This window comes from Salvelinus sp. IW2-2015, linkage group LG30 (genome assembly GCF_002910315.2).
Source record: "Salvelinus sp. IW2-2015 linkage group LG30, ASM291031v2, whole genome shotgun sequence".
NCBI lineage: Eukaryota > Metazoa > Chordata > Actinopteri > Salmoniformes > Salmonidae > Salvelinus > Salvelinus sp. IW2-2015.
Genome location: NC_036869.1, coordinates 6,518,763 through 6,544,263, shown reverse-complemented (window position 1 = coordinate 6,544,263; position 25,501 = coordinate 6,518,763). Strand labels below are relative to the sequence as shown.

The 25,501-nt window shown below is 41.7% G+C and overlaps 1 protein-coding gene across 2 annotated transcripts; it reads right to left on the bottom strand.

Moving 5' to 3' along the window:
• Window position 1: 1 nt before the first annotated feature.
• LOC111955253 (mannosyl-oligosaccharide 1,2-alpha-mannosidase IA) lies at window positions 2-23,738 on the bottom strand. 2 transcript variants are annotated; one of them, XM_023975427.2, is made up of 12 exons: window positions 22,922-23,735; window positions 20,621-20,717; window positions 20,321-20,436; window positions 19,911-19,991; window positions 17,784-17,878; window positions 14,245-14,368; window positions 13,974-14,067; window positions 13,710-13,825; window positions 13,204-13,423; window positions 4,406-4,578; window positions 1,564-1,679; window positions 2-1,234 (listed from the first exon to the last, which is right to left on the bottom strand). In XM_023975427.2, the coding sequence occupies exons 1-12, from the start codon at window positions 23,450-23,452 to the stop codon at window positions 1,096-1,098; spliced, it is 1,902 nt and encodes a 633-aa protein (XP_023831195.1). In that variant the 5' UTR covers window positions 23,453-23,735; the 3' UTR covers window positions 2-1,095. The 2 variants fall into 2 exon arrangements, 1 of the variants encoding a protein (XP_023831195.1); XR_002876095.2 differs by lacking the exon at window positions 4,406-4,578 and having other exon boundaries at window positions 22,922-23,738.
• Window positions 23,739-25,501: the final 1,763 nt, after the last annotated feature.

Genomic DNA, 25,501 nt, shown 5'->3' with positions numbered 1-25,501 from the left:
CACAGCCCCTGTAGTTGAGTGGAAACATTCATGGCTATTTGCAGATATGCAATGACATCAGAGTTCAATTCTACACATTTTGTCTTCCTTTAATATATCTCCCCGTTTCCCATCTATCAAATAAAGCATAGAACATACTATTTAAAAATCAGTAGCCTATCTTAATATTACAGAAATTAATAAATTACTATTAATTATGAGTCTCAGATTTGTAATCAACTGAGCCATCAGGGAAGAAATCAAATATGACTTTTTCCAAATCATTTTAAGTAATGTAGGGTAAGCTAATTTATAGTAAGCTAATTTATAGTGCACATGTAGAGAAAGTAAGAGGGAGGTGGTAGTTGTGAGCATGTAATCATTTTCACGAAACTCTCTTCACTTTTTGGACCTAATGAACAATTTCCCTCTTTCTCCTGGGACTGCAGCTTTCTATAAATCTATAAATCAATTTCCAAGCCATGGATCGTGATCAGGATAAAAATTGATCGATGAGGAGTGTTTTGCATCGTGAGTCAGAGAAGTGCTGAAATCCATCAGAAATATTTACATTTATATTTTAGTCCTTTACCAGACACTCTTATCCAGAGTGACTTACAATTAGTGAAATTATCTGATAATAAAAATAACTGGCATGGACAGAAAATCCTACACTGAAAAAACGATATTTTTTATCATAGCAGACAGATTTAATGCACAATGGATGTATCACAAATAAATATTGACACTCAGACAGCTGATGTTCAGCTCATACCCTGTGATATGGGAATTTCCCTCACAGAGGCAAAGAAGTAGATATATATACTCATTGTTGGTTTCTGATGATTCACAGAAACAACAACAGCTTTCACAGTGAAGACAAAATCAGTTCAACAGTATCCACAGAGATGTGTCTCACTGACCATCCATCTCCTGCAGTTTAATCAAAGTGACTAGGACCAGAAAGGGGGCCCCCAATCATTTCTTAGGGCTTTTTGGGGCCAGGCCTCAGAGATGGAAACATAAAGGTAAAATGTTTGGGCCAAACACTGGAGTTAAGCCTGACAATGAACATACACCATATATGGTCCATTTCAAAGGAGCCCTATAAGCCTGTCAATGAGTCCAATTGGGTCTGTGTCCTCTCTCCTGAGAGCAGTTCCTGGGGATGACAGGTAGAGGGTGTGCTTCTGTGTTAAACACCCAGTCCTTCAGAGGCAGGAGATCGTCGTCAGAGAACAGCAGGTAAAGATACCTGTAACACACCAGAGAGAGAGAGGACAGAGAGGAGGAGAGGAAAACACTATTAAAATTAGGTACAAAAGGAAGCAAACACTGACACATATTACAAACTCTATACAATAAAATGTACAATAGCGTTATGTTATGGTTATTGCAAGTGTAAAGCGCAGAGAAAATACGAAGATAGAGAAGGGAGGACAGGAAAACACAATTAAGATGAGATATATGGACAGGGACAAAGTAAAAACGGAGTGTTTTTACGGTTATGGTTATTGCTAATGAAAAACACAGAGAAATGACAAAGATAACACACATGATGCTTGTATCTTTTCCTTCACTCACTTGAGTGTTTCTGCCAGAAAGAAACTCTGCTGTAGGTTGTCGTGTTGGATTATATGGCCGTAGACATCAATGATACCAGAGAACCCTGTGGCAAGTCGACAGTGTCGCTCCAGAGCCTGTAAAATAAAAGTACAATCCCATCTTTAACTAACCGCAAGAATCAGACCAACATTTCCATTTTACATGTAGATGGTTTTATGGTTAAGTTATTTTAGGGTAAATCACACATAGAACTACAGTATCAAAATGGGCTGAAAGGAAATATATCACAGGATCATAGGTCAATTTATTGTAATGTATTTTCATTGCTATACAGTGCCTTCGGAAAGTATTCAGACCCTTTGACTTTTCCCATATTTTATGTTACAGCCTTATTCTAAAATGGATTAAAACTACAATTTCCTCAGCAATCTACACACAATATCCCATAATGACAAAGCGAAAACAGGTTTTGATTTTTTTGCAAATGTATTACAAATAAACAACAGAAATACCTTATTTACATAAGTATTCAGACCCTTTGCTATGAGACTCGAAATTGAGCTCAGGTGCATCCTGTTTCCATTGATCATCCTTGAGATGCTTCTACAACTTCATTGGAGTCCACCTGTGGTAAATTCAATTGATTGGACATGATTTGGAAAGGCACACACCTGTCTATACAAGGTCCTACAGTTGACGGTTTTTGCTCTGACATGTACTGAGCCATGACGTCGTAGGAATTGTCCGTAGAGCACCGAGACAGGATTGTGTCGAGGCACAGATCTGGAGAAGGGTACCAAAGAATTTCTGCAGCATTGAAGATCCCTAAGAACACAGTGCCCTCCATGATTCTTAAATGGAAGAAGATTTGAACCACCAAGACTCTTCCTTTAGCTGGCCGCTCGGCCAAACTGAGCAATCGGGGGAGAAGGGCCTTGGTCAGGGAGGTGACCAAGAACCTGATGGTCACTCTGACAGAGCTTTGGAGTTCCTCTGTGGAGATGGGAGAACCTTCCAGAAGGACATCCATCTCTGCAGCACTCCACCAATTAGGCCTTTATGGTAGAGTGGTCAGAAGGAAGCCACTCCTCAGCAAAAGGCACATGACAGTCTGCTTGGAGTTTGCCAAAAGGCACCTAAAGACTCTCAGACCATGAAAAACAAAGTTGTCTGGTCTGACGAAAGCAAGATTGAACTCTTTGGCCTGAATGCCAAGCGTCACGTCTGGAGGAAACCTGGCACCATCCCTACGGTGAAGCATGGTTGTGGCAGCATCATGCAGTGGGAATGTTTTTCAGCGGCATGGACTGGGAGACTAGTCAAGATCGAGGAAAAGACGAACAGAGCAAAGTACAGAGAGATCCTTGATGAAAACCTGCTCCAGAGCGCTCACAACCTCAGACTGGGGCGAAGGTTCACTTTTCAACAGGACAACGACCCTAAGCACACAGTGAAAATAACGCAGGAGTGGCTTCGGGACAAGTCTCTGAATGTCCTTGAGTGGCCCAGCCAGAGGCCGGACTTGAACCGATCTAACATCTCTGGAGAGACCTGAAAATAGCTGTGCAGCAACGCTCACCATCAAACTTGACAGAGCTTAAGAGGATCTGCAGAGAAGAATGGGAGAAACTCCCCAAATATAGGTGTGCCAATCTTGTAGCGTCATACCCAAGAAGACACCAGGCTGTAATCGCTGCCAAAAGTGCTTCAACAAAGTACTGAGTAAAGGGTCTCAACACTCACACTACAGTTCAAAAGTTTCGGTGTCACTTAGAAATGGCCTTGTTTTTGAAAGAAAATCAAATGTTTTTGTACATTAAATCAGAAATACAGTGTAGACATTGTAAATGACTACTGTAGCTGGAAACGGCTGAATTTTAATGGAATATCTAAATAGGCATACCAAGGCTCATTATCAGCAACCATCACTCCTGTGTTCCAAAAGCACATTGTGTTAGTTAATCCAAGTTTATCATTTAAAAAAGTCTAATTGATCATTAGAAAACCCTGTTGCAATTATGTTAGCACAGCTGAAAGCTGTTGTGCTGATAAAGAAGCAATAAAACTGGCCTTTAGACTAGTTGAGTATCTGGAGCATCAGCATTTGTGGGCTTGATTACAGGCTCAGAAAGGCCAGAAACAAAGACATTTCTTCTGAAACTCGTCAGTCCATTCTTGTTCTGAGAAATGAAGGCTATTCCATGCGAGAAATGGCCAAGAAACTGAAGATCTCGTACAACGCTATGTACTACTCCCTTCACAGAACATCGCAAACTTGTTCTAACCAGAATAGAAAGAGTGGGAGGCCCCGGTGTACAACTGAGCAACAGGACAAGTACATTAGAGTGTCCAGTTTGAGAAACAGGCGCCTCACAAGTCCTCAACTGTCAGTTTCATTAAATAGTACCCGCAAAACAGCAGTCTCAACGTCAACAGTGTAGAGGCAACTCCGGGATGCTGGCCTTCTAGGCAGAGTTGCAAAGAAAAAGCCATATCTCTGTCCAGTGTCTGTGTTCTTTTGCCCATCTTAATCTTTTCTTTTTATTGACCAGTCTGAGATATGGCTTGTTCTTTTAATGGACTTTTTTTGTTGCTTTTCTTTCAAAAACAAGTGACACCAAACTTTTGAACGGTAATGTATGTAAAATGTCATATTTCGAAGGAAAAAAAACTTCATAAAGTAGCAAAAAAAAAAAAAAAAACTGTTATTGCATTGTCATTATGGGTTAGTGTGTGTCGATTGATGAGGGGGAAAAAACAATTTAATCTATTTTAGAATAAGGCTGGAATATAACAAAATATGGAAAAAGTCAAGGGGTCTGAATACGTTCCCGAAGGCACTGTAAATGTATGGCCTCACCTCCAGAGCCTCCCAGCCCCACTCTCTGTACTTGGGGTCATGGGTCAGTCTCCACATGTACATGTAGCTCTCCACGACCTCTGGCCTCAGGATGTAATGCCTTTCGTTTACTCTGGGTGCTGTTGCCTCCGCTCCATCATCAAACCGGAACACCTCTGGGCCCAGTTTAGTGGCTGTTGGATTTTAGGTTGGATTAGAATTGACAATGCATTATGCTAAACGTATTGATCTCCAGCACCTGTTTAGAAAACACTGGATATGCATATATTGAATATTTGTCATATTGTGCATATTTAATATTTTTTGTATTGTGCATATTTAATATTTTACTATTGTGCATAATTATGTAATATGCTGGAGAATAGTCATATTAGAGAGAAAGCTGTATGATTACAATTGTTTCTGCCAAGGTGCTACACTCAGGGATTGAGACCGGGGTTCAATCCCTGGGCAGTATGTACCTAGAGAAGGGAGCGTTACAGCTAGATCACACCCTACAATCTTACAGGTTAACTTTATTCCCTGCAACTATTTGCAGATGCTCTTATAATACTTTATACTTATATAAATATACTTTTACTCTAGATGTCGCTGGATGTCCATAGGCTACCCATATGCATATCTAAAAACACAGTACCAGTCAAAAGTTTGGACACACCTACTCATTAAAGGGTTTTTCTTTATTTTGACTATTTTTTACGTTGTAGAATAATAGAAGACATCAACGCTATAAAATAACACATATGGAATCATGAAGTAACCAAAAAGGTGTAAAACAAATCAAAACATACTGTATATTCTTCAAAGTAGCCACCCTTTGCCTTGATGACAGCTTTGCACACCGTTGGCATTATCTCAACCATCTTCACGAGGAATGCTTTTCCAACAGTCTTGAAAGAGTTTCCATATATGTTGAGCACTTGTTGGCTGCTTTTTCCTCCAACTCATCCCAAACCATCACAATTGGGTTGAGTTTGGGTGATTGTGGAGGCCAGGTCATCTGATGCAGCACTCCATCACTCTCCTTGGTCAAATAGCCCTTACACAGTCTGGAGGTGTGTTTTGGGTCATTGTCCCGTTGAAAAACAAATTATAGTTTAACTTAGCGCAAACCATATGGGATGGCGTATCGCTGCAGAATGCTGTGGTTGCCATGCTGGCTAAGTGTGCCTTGAATTCTAAATAAATCACTGACAGTGTCACCAGCAAAGCACCCCCACACCTCCTCCTCCATGCTTCACGGTGGGAACCACACATGCGGAGATCATCCTTTCACCTACTCTGCGTCTCACAAAGACACGGCGGCTGGAACCAAAAATCTCACACTTGGACGCATCAGAACAAAGGACAGATTTTCACCAGTCTAATGTCCATTGGTCCAAGTTTCTTGGTCCAAGCAAGTCTCTTCTTCTTATTGTTGTCCTTTAGTAGTGGTTTCTTTGCAGAAATTTGACCATGAATGCCTGATTCACGCAGTCTCCTCTGAACAGTTGATATTGTGATGTGTCTGTTACTTGAACTCTGTGAAGCATTTATTTGGGCTTCAATCTGAGGTGCAGTTAACTCAAATGAACTTATCCTCTGCAGCAGAGGTAACTCTGGGTCTTCTTTTCCTGTGGCGGTTCTCATGTGATCCAGTTTCATCATAGAGCTTGATGGTTTTTGCGACTGCACTTGAAGAAACTTTCAAAGTTCTTGACATTTTCCGGATTGACTGACCTTCATGTCTTAAAGTAATGATGGACTGTCGTTTCGCTTTGGTTACTTGAGCTGTTCTTGCCATAATATGGACTTGGTCTTTCACCAAATAGCGCTATCTTCTGTATACCACCCCTACCTTGTCACAACACAACTGATTGGCTCAAATGCATTAAGAAGGAAAGCAATTCCACAAATGATCTTTTAACAAGGCACACCTGTTAATTGAAATGTATTCCAGGTGACTACCTCATGAAGCTGGTTGAAAGAATGCCAATAGTGTGCAAAACTGTCATCAAGGCAAAGGGTAGCTACTTTGAAACATCTTAAATATAAAATATATTTTGATTTGTTTAACACTTTAGTTACTACATGATTCCATATGTGTTATTCCATAGTTTTGATGTCTTCACTACTATTCTACAATGTATAAAATAGGAAAATAAAGAAAAACCCTGGAATGAGTAGGTGTGTCCAAACTTTTGACTGGTACTGTATACAGTGCATTCGGAAAGTATTCAGACCACTTGACTTTTTCAACATTTTGTTACGGTACATCTATATTCTAAAATGGATTAAAAAAATTAAAAAATCCTCAATCTACACAAAATACCCCATAACGACAAAGTGAAAACAGGGTTTTAGATTTTTTTTTCAGATTTATAAAAAAGGAAAACTTTGCTATGAGACTTAAAATTGAGCTCAGGTGCATCCTATTTATATTAAATCATCCTTGAGATGTTTCTACAACTTGATTGGAGTCCACCTGTGGTAAATTCAATTGATTGGACATGATTTGGAATGGCACAAACCTGTCTATATAAGGTCCAACAGTTGACAGTGCATGTCAGAGCAAAAACCAAGCAATGAGGTCGAAGGAATTGTCCGTAAAGCTCAGAGTCAGGATTGTGTCGAGGCACAGATCTGGGGAAGGGTACCAAAAAATCTCTGCAGCATTGAAGGTCCTCAAGAACAGAGTGGCCTCCATCATTCTTAAATGGAAGAAGTTGGAAGAAGTTTGGAACCACCAAGCGGCACATGACAGCCTGCTTGGAGTTTGCCAAAAGGCACCTAAAGGACACAGACCATGAGAAACAAGATTCTCTGGTCTGATGAAAACAAGATTGAACTCTTTGGCCTGAATGCCAAGCGTCATTTCTGGAGGAAATCAGGCACCGCTCATCACCTGGCCAATAGCATCCCTACAGTGAAGCATGGTGGTGGCAGCATCAAGCTGTGGGGATGTTTTTCAGCAGCAGGGACTGGAAGACTAGTCAGGATCGAGGGAAAGATGAACGGAGCAAAGTACAGAGAGATCCTTGATGAAGTCCTGAGCCCTCAGGAGCAGGTTATCAGACTGGGGCAAAGGTTCACCTTCCAACAGGACAACGACCCTAAGCACACAGCCAAGACAACGCTGGAGTGGCTTCGGGACAAGTCTCAATGTCCTTAAGTGGCCCAGCCAGAGCCCAGACTTGAACCCGATCTAACATCTCTGGAGAGACCTGAAAAAAGCTGTGCAGTGACAATCCCCATCCAACCTGAAAGAGCTTGAGAGGCTTTGCAGAGAAGTATGGGATAAAATCCCCAAATACTGGTGTGCCAAGCTTGTAGCGTCATACCCAAGAAGACTCGAGGCTGTAATCACTGCCAAAGGTGCTTCAACAAAGTACTGAGTAAAGGGTCTGAATACTTATGTAAATGTGATATTTCAGTTTGTTTTTTATAAATTAGCAGAAATTTTGAAAACAACTGTTTTTGATATGTCATTATGGGGTACTGTATAGATTTATGAGGGGGAAAAACGATTTAATCCATTTCAGAATAAGGCTGTAACGTAACAAAATGTGGAAAAAGTCAAAGGGTCTGAATACTTTCCGAAGATGGCGCCGAAGAACATGGCTGACGTTTTATGTTCTCCCAAACAATTGTGCAATTTTGTTATTTTTTTTGCCTTTTGTGTAACTTATTTTTTAACTTATTGTGTACATAATATTGCTGCTACCGTCTCTTATGACCAAAAATAACTTCTGGACATCAGAAAAGCGATTACTCACCACAGACTGGAAAAAACGTTTTCCTTTAATCAGTCTGACGAGAAGGATGTCCTGCTTTCACTGGAACAGGCCCAGATCCACGCCTTTGGCGTGAAGAAAAGACGCCGGAAAAGGCGACGCAAATCGGGGATCTTTCTGAGAAGCCGGAGGCGAGCGAGTAAACTCCCAATGCCTTCCATTCTCCTTGCTAACATGCAATCGTTAAAAAATAAAATCGATGACCTACTATTAAGATTATCCTACCAAGAGGACATTAAAAACTGAAACATCTTATGTTTCACCGAAACGTAACTGAACGACGAAACAGACAATATAGAGCTGGCGGGATTTTCCATGCACCAGCAGAACAGAGACGCTACCTCTGGTAAGGCGAGGGGTGGGTGTGTGTGTCTTTTTGTCAATAACAGCTGGTGCGCAAAGTCTCAAGGTATTGCTCGCCTGAGGTAGAGTACCTTACCACACTATCTACCAAGAGAGTTCTCATCTGTATTATTCGTAGGCGTCTACTTACCACCACAAAGCGAAGCCGGCACTAAGCCAGCCCTCAACCAACTATCAAGCCATAAGCAAAGAAGAAAATGCTTACCCAGAAGCGGCGCTCTTAGTGGCCGGGGACTTTAATGCAGGCAAACTTAAATCAGTTTTACCAAATATTTACCAGCATGTCACATGTGTAACCAGGGTGGAAAAAATCCTAGCCCACCTTTACTCCACACACAGAGATGCATACAAAGCTCTCCCCCGCTCTTCATTTGCCAAATCTAACCACAAGTCTATCCTCCTGATTCCTGCTTACAACCAAAAACTAAAGCAGGAAGTATCAGTGACTCACTCAATACAGAAGTGGTCAGATGACGCGAATGCAACACTACATGACTGTTCTGCTAGCACAGACTGGAATATGTTCCCGTGATTCATCCAATGGCATTTAGGAATACATCACCTCAGTCATCGGCATCATCAATAAGTGCATTGATGATGTCATCCCCACAGTGACAGTACGTGCATATCCCAACCAGAAGCCATGGATTACAGGCAACATCCGCATCGAGCTAAAGGCTAGAGCTGCCGCTTTCAAGGAAAGGGAGACTAACCTGGGCGCTATGCCCGCTATGCCCTCAGACGAACCATCAAACAAGCAAAGCGTCAATACAGGATTAAGATTAAATCCTACTACACCGGCTCTGACGCTCGTCGGATGTGGCAGGGCTTGAAAACTATTACGGACTACAAAAGGGAAACCCAGACGCGAGCCTACCAGACGAGATAAATGCCTTTTATGCTCGCWTCGAGGCAAGCAACACTGAAGCATGCACGAGAGCACCAGCTGTTCTGGATGACTGTGTGATAAACGCTCTCGGTAGCCGATGTGAACAAATACCTTTGACTATTGGATGTTCTTATAGGCACTTTAGTATTGCCAGTGTAACAGTATAGCTTCCATCCCTCTCCTCGCCGCTACCTGGGCTTGAACCAGGAACACATCTACAACAGCCACCCTCGAAGCAGCATTACTCATGCAAAGCAAGGGGAACAACTACTCCAAGTCTCAGAGCGAGTGACTTTTGAAACGCTATTAGCGCACACCGCGCTAACTAGCTAGCCATTTCACATCGGTTACACCAGCCTAATCTCGGGAGTTGATAGGCTTGAAGTCATAAACAGCGCAATGCTTGAAGCATTGCGAAGAGCTGCTGGCAGAACGCACGAAAGTGCGGTTTGAATTAATGCTTACGAGCCTGCTGGTGCCTACCATCGCTCAGTCAGACTGCTCTATCAAATCAATTTTTTTTACATTTAAAAAAACAATCGTCCGATTAATCGGTATCGGTACCRGCGTTGAAAAATCATAAATCAGTCGACCTCTAGTCCAAACATACCAAGACAGTCGTAAAGAGGGCACAACAAAACCTTTTCCCCCTCAGGAGACTGAAAAGATTTGGCGTGGGCCCCCAGATTCTCAAAAGTTTCTACAGCTGCACCATCGAGAGCATCCTGACCGGTTGCATCAAAGCCTGGTATGGCAACTGCTCGGCATCTGACCGTAAGGCGCTACAGAGGATAGTGCGAATGGCCCAGTACATCACCGGGGCCAAACTTCCTGCCATCCAGGACCTATATAATAGGTGGTGTCAGAGGAAAGCCCATAAAATTGTGAGAGACTCCAGTCACCCAAGCTCTCCGGTACCAGAGCGCATGGACCAAAAGGGTCCTCAACAGCTTCTACGCCCAATCCATTAGAATGCTGAACAATTCATAAAAATCACCACCGGACAATTTACATTGACCACCCCCCCTCTTGTACACTGCTGCTACTCGCGGTTTGTTTCTTACCTATGCATAGTCACTTTGCCCCCACCTACATGTACAGATTACCTCAACTAGCCTGTACCCCTGCACACTGACTCGGTACCGGTGCCACCTACCTGTATATAGCCTCGTTATTGTTATTCTTTTTGTTATTCTTATTGTGTTACTTTTTATTATTACTTTTTATTTTAGCCTACTTGGTAAATATCTTCTTCTTCTTGAACTCTTGAACTGCACTGTTGGTTAAGGGCTTGTAAGTAAGCATTTCACGGTAAAGTCTACACTTGTTGCATTCGGCGCATGTGGCAAATAAAGTTTGATTTGAATGCACTGTACATTGATTTTTATGTGGACCTATGAATATATAACTCATTATAGCCTCAATGTCTACCCTGAGTTATGCATCTTGATAAACACACTTCAACAGGAAATCAAATCTGTATCAGAAACTGAAGCTTGGCTTCCATTAGGTATTAAGACACAATCTCAAACTAACACTTTGTTCAACTGCACTGCCAGTAAGTTGGTAGGTATCGGAGGATCTCCCTTTCACATTCTAACTGATGCCCGTCACTTTGGCAAGAAGCATGTTTGCAGGACTGTTCCTCTTTATAGCCAGTCTGTCGAATGTAGATGCAGTGATTTGCAATGAGAAGAAAGTTTGTGCCTTAAGAGGGTTCGTCAGTGAACATGAACTACAATTTCCCTGATGCTGACTTTTTGCGGACAGGTGACTTAGTCTGGTTTAACAATGGCAACAAAAGAAATGGAAGGACAAGACCATTCCCGAAGACTTCACAGATGACGAAAGGGTATTACAGACGTTTTGAGTGGCTTCATGACTTTTGGGGGAATCTTCTATAAGCTAGCTACATCTGGTACAAGAATGGGCAAAATTTACCAAACCCTGAACATCAGCCTGTACCTAGACCCAGTCCGCAGTGAGGAAGCAGGCAGTTATTCCTGTGCCGTAAAAGGATGTAAGGATCTTCACTCTCCTGCATGTCTCCTTGGTAACTGCTGGGATGTAATAAACACAAGACCATCTGCGCCTTCATTGGGATACCTGTCAAAATCCCTTGCAATTACGCATTATCCCAGCATTCAAACCATCACACAATCTGGTCAAAAACGGTTTTCAAATACTTGGACTTCCCGGATCGGAAGAGCACCATGGTAACAAGGAGAAAGACTGCACCCTGAGAACAAATTCACGTTTAAAAAGCAAGGGGGTACGGTACGACATACAGTGATCCATTTGGGGTCAATCTGTCTGTTACAAACATACAAGTAAAAGTTACTCCTCCCATTGCAAAGGAGGGAGAATCAGTCCTGATCTCCTTCTGCAAGACTTCCTGTCCAAACTTTAGTTACTTAGTCCAAGTCCAAGGTCACGTTTCTACAGGCAGTCAGAAAGGGCATTCAGGCAGCTACTTCTCTATTGTAAGAGGCCTTGAGAATCTCCCATTGGAGGTACACTTATTGTGAAATATGGCTCCAAGAACACTTCAATGTCAGTCAGTGGTGAAATAGAGGAGGGCAGTCCGTGACTCTGACCTGCAGCAGCGATGCCAACCCACCAGTGACGTCTTAAACGTGGTACATGAGCAATGGGACTGAAGTGAGAGTCGTACAGACAGGATAAGGAAGAGAACAGTACATAAGTGTCAGTCTGGGAGACATGATCCAGTACTACTGTATGGCTGAGAACAAGATAGGAGCTCAGAACTCTACCCTCTTGGACCTTAACATAGGTGTGTCTTCACAGTGTCCGTTTGCTTTCTGTACTGACTGTGGTGGGCGTTGCCCTGGCTGCTAAAGCTTCAGTTCTCATCTACTGTACACTGAAGAGGAGAAGCAGGAAGTGATGTCAGAGAAGGAAGTGATGTTAGAATAGGAAGTGATGTCAGAGGAGAAAGTGCTGTCAGATGTGAGTGTGAGGACCAGAGCCTCTATTTATGAAACCCTTGACAACATCTTTGCAGACACTGATGAGTATTACGACATACAGGGTGACATCTACACAGGGCTTCAGAGAGATCAGGGTGACACCCACACAAGCCTTCAGAGAGATCAGGGTGACACCTACACAGGCCTTCAGAGAGATCAGAATGACAACTTTTCACATACAATGGCAATATGAATGTCCCTCAAACATTTTCTCACACCCCTAACTTCGTACTTAAGTTCCCATATGAACTTCATTAAGGCAATGAAATTGAATAAAATGTGTAATGCTAGTTAATGTTATGTAAGAGATGTGACATTGTTATTGTTTTGTTATTGATCATGCTATTTAGTTTGTTAAGTATTAACTAATGGTAATTCATCATTAGTCCATCCTTTTAGTGGATTCTTACTGTTAACACCTTTACAGGTGACTAACTATTAAACCTGTCAAGCAATAACTAATGATGTAATGCCCTATCTGGTTGGGGGTGGGGCTTTGTTGGAGCATAAGATTGAGAGTGGTAGAGGATTTGTTGTTTGTTTTCGCCCTTCGCCTGTAAAATACTGAAAAGCCAAATAAAAAAACCTTGATTAAAAAAGCACTAACTAATGGCAATTCATTTTGAATCCATCCTCTTTGTGGGGCCCTATAGTAAAAACTGTTCAGACTTTAACTAATGAATTGTGAATATGCCATGAAAGCATGTCAATTACAACACCCTGTAAGGCATCTGATTGGGCTTTGAACTGGGTTGAGTATATACTATATAGATGTGTTCCTACGTGTACGTCTGTAGGACTCGTGGCAGGTATGGGTGATGTTAGCAGCCAGGTCCAGTTGGTGCTGCCTGGTCTCTGGACTGCCGTGTTCAGCCCCGATCCCGATCATCCCTCCAGAGAAGCAGGCCAGGTGACCCATCCTGTGGTCCAGGATACCCCCTCTCCACTCAGCCACGTAGATCAGCCCCCCAGGAGACCTCTGGACTAGGTTATTCTCTATGGCCTAAAGCAGTGTACAGTAGATGGGTATCATTAGTAAACAACATGTGAAGAGTTTCATTCCAAAACGCGATATATCCATTTTCAGAAATGTTGGTAAATTGATATTAATTTTAAAAATATATATWTTTTTCATCAAATGTCTTTGCCTCTTTTCGCGATCTCTTCCCTTTTCCTGCTCTGTTCTATGGTACTGTTCTTGTTCTCATGCTCCACCTATTGCTTTTCTGCTGTTATAACATTATATGGCAAAGCATGCAACCATAGACTGGCCAGACTGGTATGTGTACCTCCAGTGCAGCATAGTACATTCTTTTAGCAACTTCATCTGTCCTGTCTGACATCAGGTAGGATTTTATTAGATACTCGTAGAAGCTGTCACCAAGGGCCCCAATGGAGACATAATCTGAAAAAGATAAGCAATAACGCATGATCTGCCATGCCATATAACACAAGTGGCTGTTCTCAGACAGGACAATAACATCAAAGAAAAATGTAATCCCTCTTATTTTAATGAAGGACTGCAATCACTCAATAGTCAGATGGTGATTTACGCTGTTCCCAATGCCCACTGACTGGGTTGAGAGCGTTTGGGTAGAGGCCACGTGGCTTGTCCAGCTGGTTCAGGTGTTTCCTAATATTCATAACCTGAGGGTGTAGAGAAGTAAGAGGGCGAGAGAAACACAAAACAAGTAAATTTATTTAACAGTTGAGCTTAATATGGGGTATTCTTTCTAAGCACCTGTTATTTTCACATTATATCTGATTTTAAAGACTTGAAAACAAAAGCATTATATGTGAAGCTTGTGGAGTTACAGCACTCACCTTCTCGGTATAAATGGGATCATTGGTGAGTTCTGACAGATGAACAAACTCCAGATGCAGTGTTCCAAACTCTGCTAGAACACTGCTCCTCCCTAGATCCCCTCCGGACGACCTCCTGGAATCACTAAAACAGGAACAGACATGAGACAGAGATACTAGCCTGACAACTCACACTAAATTCTTCCGCTGCTTTGTCGTTTGCTACATACTTTAGTCTGAGACAACCATCATTGAAATCATTTGTGGTGACGAGGAGCGATTGGATCATCTCTAACCAATCAGAGTATCAAAGCCAATTACGATTATTCAAACTGCCCACGTGTTTTCTGGCTCTAGCCCAACCCATTCTGTTTCTGTTCACTTTCGGTGAAGCGTCGGGGAGGTACTCAGATCCAGAACCATTCCGAAGAAGTCCGTGGGTGCGGCGTAGCGTTTGGCCGGTGCAAGGAGTCTGGGTAGCCAGGCAAGAGCAATGTAACATTTGAAACCTGCCTACTGTACTGTAGAAGTTGTACCAGCAATAACACATACATTATGCATTGGGCACATTCAGAATTTTATGAACACAATGATCCTCCCAATTTGCAAATTCTACATTTGTTGAAATGTGAGGGTTAAGTTGCTAATACTGTTCGGTTAGCTGAATTACACCCTGACATCCAAGGGTCTCTGTATTTTTTAAATTATATATAGGCCTAATAATAAAGAGGTCATTTAAACGGTAAAAATGAATTTCCTTTTAATGTGGCATGAACACAACCAGTCATGATACTTTCATCTGATTGTCAAACAAATCACTTCAAAAGGTAGACATGTTCGTCCACTCCAAAATAATTCCAGCATTCAAACTGCATGGCATTTGATGAATGGAAATAGACATCTGTTACAAAACACCAAAAAGTGTGTCTAATGTCATTCAGTGATTGCCATTGATTAGGCCTACATTAATTGATGTGTCTTGCTGACAAATTTATATATTTTTGTAGTTGGGACACCTGAAATGGGGCTGAAACTGTCCTGGGAAAAACGAGATGCTCACCCTAACACACACTGTCAACTTACTAGACTAGGCTACAATGTGTTTTACCATGAACCTCAAATATATGTAGGCCTACTGGTAGCCAGTGATGTAGCAGTAAAAAAAAAATTGGTGGGTAAACTCTGATTGCTGGTCGCGGTAAAAAAAAAAGTAACTCTCCCTATAATTTCAATGCATTATTATTATAATTTTTTTAAAGGTGGGTAAAAGGCATTTACTTGCGTTTACTCTTCACTAGGACTACACCAATTCCGATAGCCTACCCTCTCAGCCAAGGCAATTTTAAAGACATCACACACAGAATAGACTACATTCAAAATAATAAGTTACTTGAATCTAAACATGTTTTACACCATAGTTCATGAGTTGTCCATAATTCATGAGTTAATGCTTGGGAGACTTCACAGATCATGTGACATAAAACACTACCTTTCTTTCCTTACAAAAATTACATTTATGACAGTGTTATTTATCATTGTTAAGCATTTAACAATTGAATTAGAACATTGAACCTGTACGAATCATTGATCTTGGAGATCTCTGAAAATTAACTGTAAGTGTAACTATGCCTACGTAACATTTCATGATGTTTCGCTGTGGAAACAGTTCTCATGAGCACACAAATCCAAAATAATGTAAGCCTATGCCATTGCAAAATCGAATGCTTCTAACCGAAAGAGTCAACTATAGGCCTACTGTCATTAACGTATAATTGTTGGATGGATTGGATGTGCATTGGTGTCTAGCTGTGGGCTAGTTGTCTAGTGATATTGTTGACCATCATCATCATCTGATCGAGGAAAGAAAACAAATATTAATAGAACATAATGAAGCTAAATAAAATGGTCTGTTACTTCTGACGCAGAGATCACCAGTACCCTCGCGCATCTGAAAAACAAAACAACGAGCGCTCCAAACAGCTGACCGACRAAAGCAAACAATGATAAATCAACGGATAAATCAAATGCATTGGAATAAAGGCTATTTTTAACAAAGTCGCATGGCAAACAAATGTCGAAAATGAGGAAGTACAAAGGAACATCTACACATAAAGGAGGTCAGCTGAGGCTGAAATTCAGCACTACTGGATGGACAGCACCGCCACATAGAAATACATTTTTTAAACCATGACAGATAGGTGGGGGGTATTCGTTTCATTGGTAAATATGAAAATAAAATATTCCAATGTAAAACATATTTACCACTGCATTCTAAACAAATAGGAAGCGTGTCAAATTGACATTATTTCGAGACCCTCCCCAAAGTTGGACTTTTGTTGCATTTAGGGGAGTTAACGTCTCATTCAGGGGAGCTGAGCCCCCGACTCCCCCGTAATTCGCACCATGGTTAGCTGAATAACTTACATCCAACTCAAATTGGCTACGTAATATTTATGTAGTAATGTATAATTTTCTCTGCTCTTCTGCAAAGGTGTTGGCTATCATGCTCTCTAATGCACATGGCGGAAATATCAGTGTTGCCCTAAAATGAGTAATTTCACAGGCTTATTATTTCAGTGTTATTGGAGATAGCTGTAGTCAGACAGAATTATATGCAGTAAGCTCTAACCAGCTTTGATCACACAGAATAATAATTTTTAACTGTGACAAGCCTTGATTGGCTAGGCGGATAAGTACTTGTTGTGACAGAAAAGCGTTGATTGGATAGAATTACCATTATAGGCTGAGACAATCTATAGTTGTGTCTTGGATATCCTTATTTTTGTCCAGTTGTCAGCAGACAGCATGGTTCATGTCTGAAATATTATTTTGTCTTTCTGATAAAAGAACCTGGAGAATAATCATGACGACAAGAGTCTATTCTGCTATAGATTAGAAGCAGATCCTGACCTGTTAGTCTTTCTCTTCTACCCAGACCTGTTCCTCATGCACTTCCATAATATTCTATATTTAGATCTGGAGGAGGGGGATGTTGATCTTCCTCCACTTTGAGCCTCTGTCATTCCCAGACACCTGACACATCGATCCCAGATACGCCTTTGACTGAAAGCTGGGGAGAGGGAAGCTGACAGGCTGCCAGGAGCACCAGCTTAGCTTACCCTCCCTCTAATGGCCATGGCAGATTGCTTCACACTTCTCACTCACTTCACACTTACTTTCCCTAGGGACTAGGGGGGAGAGCTGAGCCATCAGGCAAAACTGAATAGAATGACTCTCACTTCTGCAGTGAAAATGCATTTTGAGTAAAAATGAACAGGATGGATTCCCTTTCTCTCTCCGATCCAAATGTATTTTCCACTGTGGTTTTAATAGTATTACCGGGATGAGATAAATCCAGAGTTCATCAAGTGTAACGCATGATGACACACTGCAACTAATTAGATCACAATATATAGTCCTGCAATCTATTTACAGTCCAAGAATTACACTACCTACAACAGCATAGCTACAATGTGTCAGTTTATGTATATTGCTTCAGTGAAGTCTACCCTGCTCCAGCAGAAGAGGTATTGTATACCCAACTAGGAAATGCTACCCACCCGGCCAGGTTGACAACTCCATGTGGTATGCCTGTGGGAGTGTTGAAGGCAGGTAACAGATTTCTCCCCAGCTCCACCACTTTCCTTTTAAACACCTGGAGAGACAAGAGAGCGGTTCAGTTCAGTCCAGTTAAATCAGTTCAGTTAAATCAGTTCAGTTAAGTCAGTTCAGTTAAGTCAGTTCAGTTAAGTCAGTTCAGTTCCGTTGAGACAGCTCCGTTGAGTTCGGTTCAGTTGAGTTCATCTAAAGTAGTAGATGTGTGACTTTATGGGACAGCTCAGGGCTTCATGGCCTCTTCTATCCCTCTTCTCAGTGTCAGTTTGGTTACGGGTGGGGTTTGGCAAGGGACAAGGAAAGGGGAGGAGTGTTGTAGTCTTCATTGTAGTTCACCTTTTGTAGACTGCATCTAGTTCAAGCTCTTCTATGCTGAAACCACATTGTCAGTGTATCACTTTTCAGGGAGTGTTAATAACAGCTGTGGCAAAGTTGGTGTCCCATTTATTGTTTCCTGTCCTGCATGTCCCCAAAGGAAAGGTGCCTAATGACTCTCCTTGTTGTATCCAATAGGGCTGCGACAATACCAGTATTACACAATTTTTTCCATAGCAAAAATAAAAACACAAAGCAGACCAAACTCTTTGGTCCTTTAAAACCTGCTTTATGTAAAATATTGTGTTCTATAGCTTAGAAATAAATACAAGTGACTCTGGATGACAACATAATGATGTTTGTTTTCAACATTAAATCCCTCTTCGTGTTTTGTTTCCATACCACAATACTAACAAATATCTCAATACTGGTATCATCCCAGCGCTAATATCCAGGTGGACCACATTAGTATTATCTAATGATACACAACATGTATAAATCCACAGACACAGCTTGACAAACTTACAAAATATGACATGCAGCTAAAAGAAAGAATTTCACCAAAGTAAAGCCAAAGCTGGAGTCAAAGAAGAGCTTGGGACACAGTGTGCCTGTAGCAGTGTTCTGTCTATCTGAAATGCAGCATTCTTTTAAAACCAATTACTGCCTCTGTTTGAGAACAAAGCAGCCAGCAACCACAAACAAGCAGTCTTGATTAACCCTCAATATAAAAGTCTGAGAAAACTCTCTGCAGGATTTAATGAAACTGGTACTGTGATGAGTATGTTATGTTTTCTTTCATTTCTGAAAAGACTGTATCAAGATAATAATCCAGATCTCTCTTTACAATTATTTAAGGCTTGAACAAGTGTCCTTGAAATTGCACAGACTGTAATCACATCAAGAACTGAGAGCACAACCTTGTGAAGAAAAGTGCTCTGGCAGAGGAAGGTAATACTGGTAGTCATGTTGCCATGGTAATCTGAAAATATACTGTAATCTCACCCAGTGTAATTGATCACCATACAAGGAGAAAAACAGGCTGTTAGGAGCTGTCCATGGTGCTGAATGTCCTCCCAGCTGTCATACCTGGGGCTGTATGTGTTAAATATCTCAGAGCAGGAGTGCTGATCTAAGATCAGGTTCCTCCTGTCCATGTTATCGTAATCATTGTGATCTAAAAGGCTAAACTGATCCTAAATCAGCACTCCTACTCTGAGACACTTGATACATACAGCCCCAGATTTTAAGACACTGTTTAATTAGAGAAGGCACAACTGAGCCCTAAAACGATATTCTTAATTACTTCATAGTCTGGTTCTTGATCCTGTTCCCAGCTGTGATAACTGACCATCCCCACAATGAATCAACTGCAATGGAATCATTCTACGACAGAGCCTGCTTAGTTCCGAAAAATAATGCCTTGATTCTGGATAAATTCCAGAACTCAATCAACCTACATAATTTCAGTGGTGTGTGTGGTATTGATGTAATTCTCTAATCTGTCCGTGATCGATGCATTATAGGATATATAAGTTTTGACAACTGCACACATCAACCAAGGATGTGATGGCGGTTCTCTTTGATTCTAGGTCATTTATTTGAACGGCCGCATTATCAGGCAAGAGGATGTAGAGCTGTTTTCCGGGAGACAGATATCTTTAGGCCTCATAACGGTGGGAGACATTATACCTGAGTAATACCACTGTTAAGCAATGTAGAAATGTGATGAATAAACTATGATGGATGGATCTCACCTCCTCTCCTGTTAGGTAGTAGGCAGACAGCAGGCCACCCACGTAACGGATATTCACTTCAAACAGAGACGCCTCTCCACCCTGTGGGGTAAAGAAAGAAAGAAAGAAAGATTGCTTTTCATTACAGACGAGGGATACTTTCTATTGTGTCTGACGAGCTGTCGGAGGTTTGGCTCCAGGGTTATTTAAGGATGTTTTTAATTTTCTTCTCAGCGGGCATAATCTCCCTGCCTGAACCATGATTGATATGCAGGTCCAGCATTCTCAGAGTGACGTCCCTATCCAACTCCAACCTGTCTGCACGCTGTTCTGGATTAGATTTAAACAGCTGGATTAGATTTAAAGTGGCCTATGTATAGCCCCACTGACAACATAAATTATTTGTAATAAGGGGAAAAGGACCCACTTACTACATTGAGGTTCAGGTTGTTCTCCACCCACTCCTTGGCCTCCTGGTACTCTTCACCAAGCCCCATAATGTAGAGGGTATCCAGAGAGTCCACGATAGAGGCACCTCTTAACCCACCTGTGACACCAACACACTAACACATAATGGACTGCACTGCAGACTAGAAACATTAACTGCTATGGACTGCACTGCAGAGACATTAACTGCAGACATTAGTTTGTAAACTTCCATGTAGATAGAGTATGTTCAGAAGCAGGGTACTGGTATGCCATATAGTACGTTCAGGGGGCCATTTACTCACCAAATGTCCTCCCATCATTGCCATTCCTGGAGAGTGGTCGCAGCTCATTCTCCCCCCATGCGTAGAGCTTATAGTTGTCCCAAGCAAACTTCATCATCTGAAATAAAAATACATGTGGTAGAATCTCAGTGAAATAAGTATACTAGTTTTAGTGATAAACAAACAGATGAAAACCTTTAATTAGCTTCAATATCAAAATTGAACAGCTCATTGCAGTCATTTCATAATCTCCATGAAATGATATCATTGAAATAGGATGAGGTCATTCAAGCATCACATTTCTGTGATCCGAGGGCTCCCTCTGGAACCACCAGTGACATTAGTAACAACCAACATCCATTCATCTCCTCACCCTACTTATTCACATGGCTTAGGCTAATGCATATAATGGCTTACACATTATATTATCGTAATATGCATCTAATTTTGCCAAACTAACTTCTCTCACCATGGGGTCTGTTTATATCTCAAGAGCTAATAACCTACTCCATTAAACAACTCCTCTGCCTGCAGTCCTTGTCAACAATCTACCAACAGTGAGTCGCAATAAGCAGTAACTGTATATCAGTTTGTTTCTTATTACCTCTTGGCATAGATTAGCAGTTATCTTGAGGTAACTGTCGGTAACTGTGTTAGGGAAAGAAAAAGAGAACAAAAGAAAAGAAAAGGCTGTAGTTCTGTTGACACTGGCTCTGGCTTTTGTGGTGATAGGAGGACAATGTGTGAGACAGGTGGAGAGAGCAGGGAGAGATGAACTTTGGAGATTATGTGTTGCTTTATTCATCAAAACAGCAGAACCAGTAAGGAAGACAGATAGGGCTATTCATGATCTTTCACCGGTAAAGCCTTGGGGTTGACCTTTGTAATCAAGATGACCTATTCTGGATGGGATCTTTGGCACCTCTGAATCATCTGCCTTCTATAAAGTATCAGATGGCCTTATTTCCCCTCCAGAGGTTTTGAAATGACACGGAGCATCCATTGATCAGAACATTAGGAAGAAAGAAAGATCTTGTATAACAATTGAAGGGGTTTTAGTTTGACATTTAAGCTTGCTTGGCTTTGTTGCAGCCGTGTCAATGTCATTTTATACTTCCGCACAATGAATATCCAAATGAGGCCAAAGATAAGTCACATTCTCCTTGCGAAGAAATGAACAAGAACCCAAGTTAGACCAATCTCTGGCAATACAATTCTTAACTGATATGACACTGTAATAGCTTTCTGAAGTTTTGGGCCTCAATTTCTATGAAAGAAAGCTTCTGTTTGACTGTAAGTAGCACTATTTATGAAAAACATATCAAAAGAATAAAAGCTTCTGTTTCATTCAGGAGAATCATGGCTGAATAGCAACATAGATCACTCAGTCTACTGTTGCTCTACAGTCATGGGCTTTGCAAATAGCTTGCCGGGTAAATAATATATCTCTATTCTCTGTTTGAATGAAAGAAGCTAGTGTACGTTGTGTGTGGGATTATTCACCCCCCTAGTTGCTGTGTGTGTGTGTGTGTGTGTGTGTGTGTGTGTGTGTGTGTGTGTGTGTGTGTGTGTGTGTGTGTGTGTGTGTGGCTTTGGAGACGTTTGTAATAAGTAGTGTCAGGTAAAGGCTAAGGTGAACAGCGGATGTGACTGTTGGGAGTCAGGAGAATCATCATGTTCGACAGTCAGGAGCCTGTGCCCCAGAATAATGAGGTGCACTGTGCGTCCTAAATGGCATCCTATCCCCTATATAGTGCACTACTACTCATAGGGCTATGGTCAAAAATAGTGAAATATGTAGGGAATAGGTTACCATTTGGGACAGAGACCCGGTGTCTGGACAACTGGAGCAGCCCTGCCAATCAAACAGCATTACCTCAAGAGATCTGTACAGTAGGCTTTATGACCCCTGCACCCCACCTCTGTCAACCCACACACTTACCATGCAGCACCATTATTGACCTGGAGATTTGCAGCCTGCTGATGAATTTGTCTGGCTTTTCAAAAGATGCCAACTGCATTCTCTCATGGGCAACAGTGCGGAGACACCTTATCGTTTTCAGTCTGGGGGCTGTGCTAGAATCCAGGCTATTTAGTATAAAATTCACAATAGATCCCATTTAATTTAAAAGTGTGAATCATTGAGTAGACCTACAGCCTCAAGCATGTTGTTGCCATTAACAGTTATTTGCTCTAAGACATTGATTGTTCAAGCTATTATTGTCCTCCTGCCTTCTCCACATAAGCCTGTCTGTACCAAAGCGTTATCCTATCCTATTATGATACCATATGACAATGCATAGGCCTATCACCGCCTCTTACCTCTTTGACTTTCTCCCGACGCTGCAGAGATTCAGGGTCACTAGGTTTTCCATAATTTGCGCCATATGGCGGTTTCAGCATACAATTCCTCAACTTCACTCTCACAGGTGAGAGCGCCCCACTCGATACCACCACGCCCCCTGTATGCACCTTGTTGTTGGCAGCGTCACCTTCAGACGTATGTTCCACTGAAACTGTTCCTTGACTACTTTCCTTGTTATTATTTGTCTGTTTTCCATTTGAAGATGAGAGTTGTGATTGTATACGTAGCACTCCAATATCGAACCGAGCGGCTCCAATGAGCCCATATCCAATGGGTGAGCTGGGCTGTGCACTTCGTCCATTCATAGAGTCGGTGATAACTGCCGAGTTGTCCGAATTATGTTGAAAAATACGTTTCAAACGAGATGTTTCAGGCAAAAAGAACAAAGCTCCAAATCCCAGACTTCCGAGAAACAGTAAGAATACAAATGTCTGCGGTAAACGAAGCCCCACGAATGAAGTTTTACCTGCGAGCGTTTTGAAAATCATCTCGTCTCAGTTTACCAACACAACAGCTACATTGTCGATAAAGTCAACTGTTGTCTCCTTACATTTTCCCTCGTGGCCGTTACAACATAAAGAAAATAATTGAACTTATTTAGTTTGAGTAGAATTCCAACGTTAAATCTTCCCAGAGTATAGCGATAACATCGACTCGTCCGTCATAGCGATTTTATGAACGCACGAGCCATTCTTAATCAGGTCTCGTTCACTCAAGCGTGTTCAGAATTGTGATACACTGTACAGTACCTGTGTGAAGCTAGCCACAATAAGGATTAGCCACAATAGTGGAATTTGCGGTTCGGCTTCAAAATAAAAGTCCCCAATTGAACCTGATGAACGGATACAAATAGTGTAATCATTTTACATTTTAGTCATTTAGCAGACGCTCTTATCCAGAGCGACTTACAGTTAGTGCATTAATCTTAGGATAACTAGGTGGGACAAGCACATATCACAGGCATAGTAAGTAAACTTCTCAATAAAGTAGCTATCAGCAAAGTCTGAGCTAGATAGATGGGTGGGGGAGTGGGTGTATTTAAGATACTCTTTGAAGAGGTAGGGTTTCACGTGCTTTGAGAAGATGGGCAGGGACTCTGCTGTTCTAGCTTCAGGAGGAAATTGGTTCCATCATTGGGGTGCCAGAACAGAGAAGAGATTGGACTGGGCTGAGCGGGAGCTGCACTTCAGAAGGGGTGGGAAGGCCAAGAAACCAGACGTGGCAGAACAGAGTGTTTGGGTTGGGGTGTAGGGTTTTGAGCAGGGAGGTAGGGAGCGGCAGTTCCTCTTGCTGCTCCATAGGCAAGCACCAAGGTCTTGTAGTGGAAGCAAGCTTTGACTGGAAGCCAGTGGAGTGTGCAGGGGAGTGGGCTGACATGGGAGAACTTGGGAAGGTTGAAGACCAGGGTGGCTGCACCGTTCTGGATAAGTTGCAGGGATTTGATGGCACAAGCGGGGAGCCCAGCTGGGCCCCATATTTGGACTAGAGAATGCTAAACAACAATGGAATGTTATATAACTTAAAAATACACACAATTAATTTGAGAAACAGTATAAAAACAGTTCAAATCCCACTGTAGTTGTATTAGACTGCATAATTGTATTGGGGGCATACAGTGCCTTCAGAAAGTATTCATACCCCTTGACTTATTCCACATTTTGTTGTTACAGCCTGAAATCAAATATCTAGATTTTTTTCACCCATCTACACACAATACCCCATAATGACAAAGTGAAAACATGTTTTTCGACATTTTTGCAAATGTATTGAAAATGAAATACAGAAATATCTAATTTACATAAGTATTCACACCCCTGAGTCAATACTTTGTAGAAGCACCTTTAGCAGTGATGACAGCTATGAGTCTTTCTCTCCACCCCATGGCAAAACGAGTAGAATTGCATGAAGTTACAGTGAACAACAATATAAACACAACATGTGAAGTGTTGGTCCCATGTTTCATGAGTTGAAATAAAAGATCCCATAAATGTTCCATAAAAAGCTTATTTCTCTCACATTTTGTGCACAAATTTGTTTATATTTCTTTTAGTGAGCATTTCTCCTTTGCCAAGATAATCCATCCAGCTGACAGGTGTGGCATATCAAGGACCTGATTAAACAGCATGATCATTACACAGGTGCAGCTTGTGCTGGGGACAATAAAAGGTCACTCTAAAATGTGCAGTTTTGTCACACAACGCCACATATGTTTCAAGTTTTGAGGAAGCATGCAATTGGCATGCTGACTGCAGGAATGTCCACCAGAGCTGTTGCCAGAAAATGTTATGTTCATTTCTCTACCATAAGCCGCCTCCAACATAGTTTTGGAGAATTTGGCAGTACGTCCAACCGGCCTCACAACCGCAGACCACATGTATGGCGTCATGTGGGTGAGCAGTTTGCTGACGTCAACTTTGTGAACAGAGTGCCCCCATGGTGACAGTGGGGATATGGTAATGGCAGGCATAAGCTACGGACAACGAACACAATTGAATTTTAGCAATGGCAATTTCAATGCACAAAAATACCGTGACGAG

Bases quoted from the DNA above. Each gene is read 5' to 3' on its own strand.
- LOC111955253 (XM_023975427.2), bottom strand. From the start codon at position 23,452: ATGATTTTCAAAACGCTCGCAGGTAAAACTTCATTCGTGGGGCTTCGT. The intron at 19,992-20,320 runs GTAAGTGGGTCC...TTTACCCCACAG, and splicing joins ACAACCTGAACCTCAATGTA to GGTGGAGAGGCGTCTCTGTT. The intron at 13,826-13,973 runs GTAAATCACCAT...TATCTTTTTCAG, and splicing joins CAGTGGGCATTGGGAACAGC to ATTATGTCTCCATTGGGGCC.